Source organism: Monopterus albus, unplaced genomic scaffold, assembly GCF_001952655.1.
Source record: "Monopterus albus unplaced genomic scaffold, M_albus_1.0 scaffold196.1, whole genome shotgun sequence".
NCBI lineage: Eukaryota > Metazoa > Chordata > Actinopteri > Synbranchiformes > Synbranchidae > Monopterus > Monopterus albus.
In genome coordinates, this window is record NW_018128076.1 from 1 (window position 1) to 1,635 (window position 1,635).

Consider the following 1,635-nt stretch of genomic DNA (forward strand, 5'->3'; position numbering starts at 1 on the left):
CAGCAAGGATATAATGGAAACACTAGTCTTAGACATGTTTGATGCAAGCAGAAGAATACAGTATACTATTCATAGTTGAATAACTATACAGTATCAAGCTCAAATAGTGCTATAATGCTTTGTTAGAGCTGCATTAGAGATATGCACAACTGTCTAGAGAGAAAAAAAAGTATTTTTTTAAGGACAGCCTAAAAAATGTGTTGACATTAAAGGCATCAGTGGCATGAAACAATGTGTGATAAGACAGTACTGCTGCCTTCAACTTCTCTGGCCAGTTACTACATAGAGACTGTAGTTGAAGAGCACGGTGAGGAAATAAAGAGAAAAATGGAGGAAAGAGCAGCATTTCATTAGAAGTGTTAACAGGGAATGGCAATGAGGTGCAGCATATGCATTAGTCCTCCCACTAGTCAGTAGATCAATGTGGGGCTCCCTGAGGATGGACTTCATAGAGATCAGACCATAACCCACCAAATCAATAAGTAGACTGGCCCACACCAGACTACAATGTCCTGAACAGTAATGCACTGAAAATGAACATTTGAAAGAATGAACCCACCAGTCATCCATTTAGAACACATGCTGGGCCCACATACACAGCAGTGAGTCACGGTTCTCACAGGGCAAAGAAAAAAATATATTAGATTAGCTATGTTAGTTAACCTACAGGTTTCACATACTGTATGCATTTCTAGTTGTTCACACTACAATATACTACCACTTTAACCTTTAGCCCTTTCTGAAAACAGATATTTTCAGTTTTCTACAAAAACATAGACTGAAAAACAAAGGTGAAACAACATGTTGACATGCATCAAATATGAACGTCAGTGACTGAATGAATTGTTTCACCTACACAAACACTGTGTGAATGTAATTCATAGTCTGTCATTGTGACTGCATTGTGACACACAAAATGTGGAATCAGTGAACTAGGCTTGGATGTACTTACCACTGTATAACTGACCTGTACAACAAGCCCTTCAAGCCAGAAAGTAAAACAGGTCATTTTTTTGTTGCACACAGTTAAATCAGCTCCGACTGTAGTGTCAACAACCATCTCTGACATCAGAGCCACACACTGTAACATGACACTCATGCCACCTTTACTTCTGACAGCCAAGAGTCATTATTCACATAACCACGTGAGGCCCCTGTACCATGTGTCCTTTTGCTCTGTAATCACCAGGCAGTTCTCACAATGCACTGATACACTCATAGGACAGCCTGTACTATTCTGTCCAGGCACTGTGATTTGGATATGAATGGGAAGGTGAATACTCCTGCTGAGAAGATCACCCACTCCAAAAGTGCCAATATGGTGTTGGACCTGTCTCCAGAAGCCCAGCATTACACCCGGGTGAGTACACACACACACATACTGGTTTCCATGTTGGATGGAGACCAACTTTCTGAGCATCACTTGTGGGGACCACCCTTTCTAAGGGCTCTGGATGCCTGAAAAAAATCTGGTATGCTAACCATAGTGTTGTTAGCTTATACACGACTTCAAACATCGAACTTGATGAAGTTATGATTTCACCATGCTTAATGGGGACTTATGAAAAGTCAAGTGAACATGGCTGATGGGGACCTCATTTACATATCATTTACATAATTCACACAAATTCCCAT

The 1,635-nt window shown here is 40.6% G+C and overlaps 1 protein-coding gene across 5 annotated transcripts in view; it reads left to right on the plus strand.

The window, feature by feature from the left end:
• Positions 1 to 1,251: 1,251 nt before the first annotated feature.
• plekha6 (pleckstrin homology domain containing, family A member 6) overlaps positions 1,252 to 1,635 on the plus strand; it is a 113,049-nt gene continuing 112,665 nt past the window's right edge. For all 5 annotated transcript variants that reach the window (XM_020617888.1, XM_020617896.1, XM_020617887.1 and 2 more), the window contains exon 1: positions 1,252 to 1,360. In XM_020617888.1, coding sequence (XP_020473544.1) covers positions 1,262 to 1,360 — 99 coding nt within the window. In that variant the 5' untranslated portion in view covers positions 1,252 to 1,261. The remainder of the gene's footprint in view (positions 1,361 to 1,635) is intronic.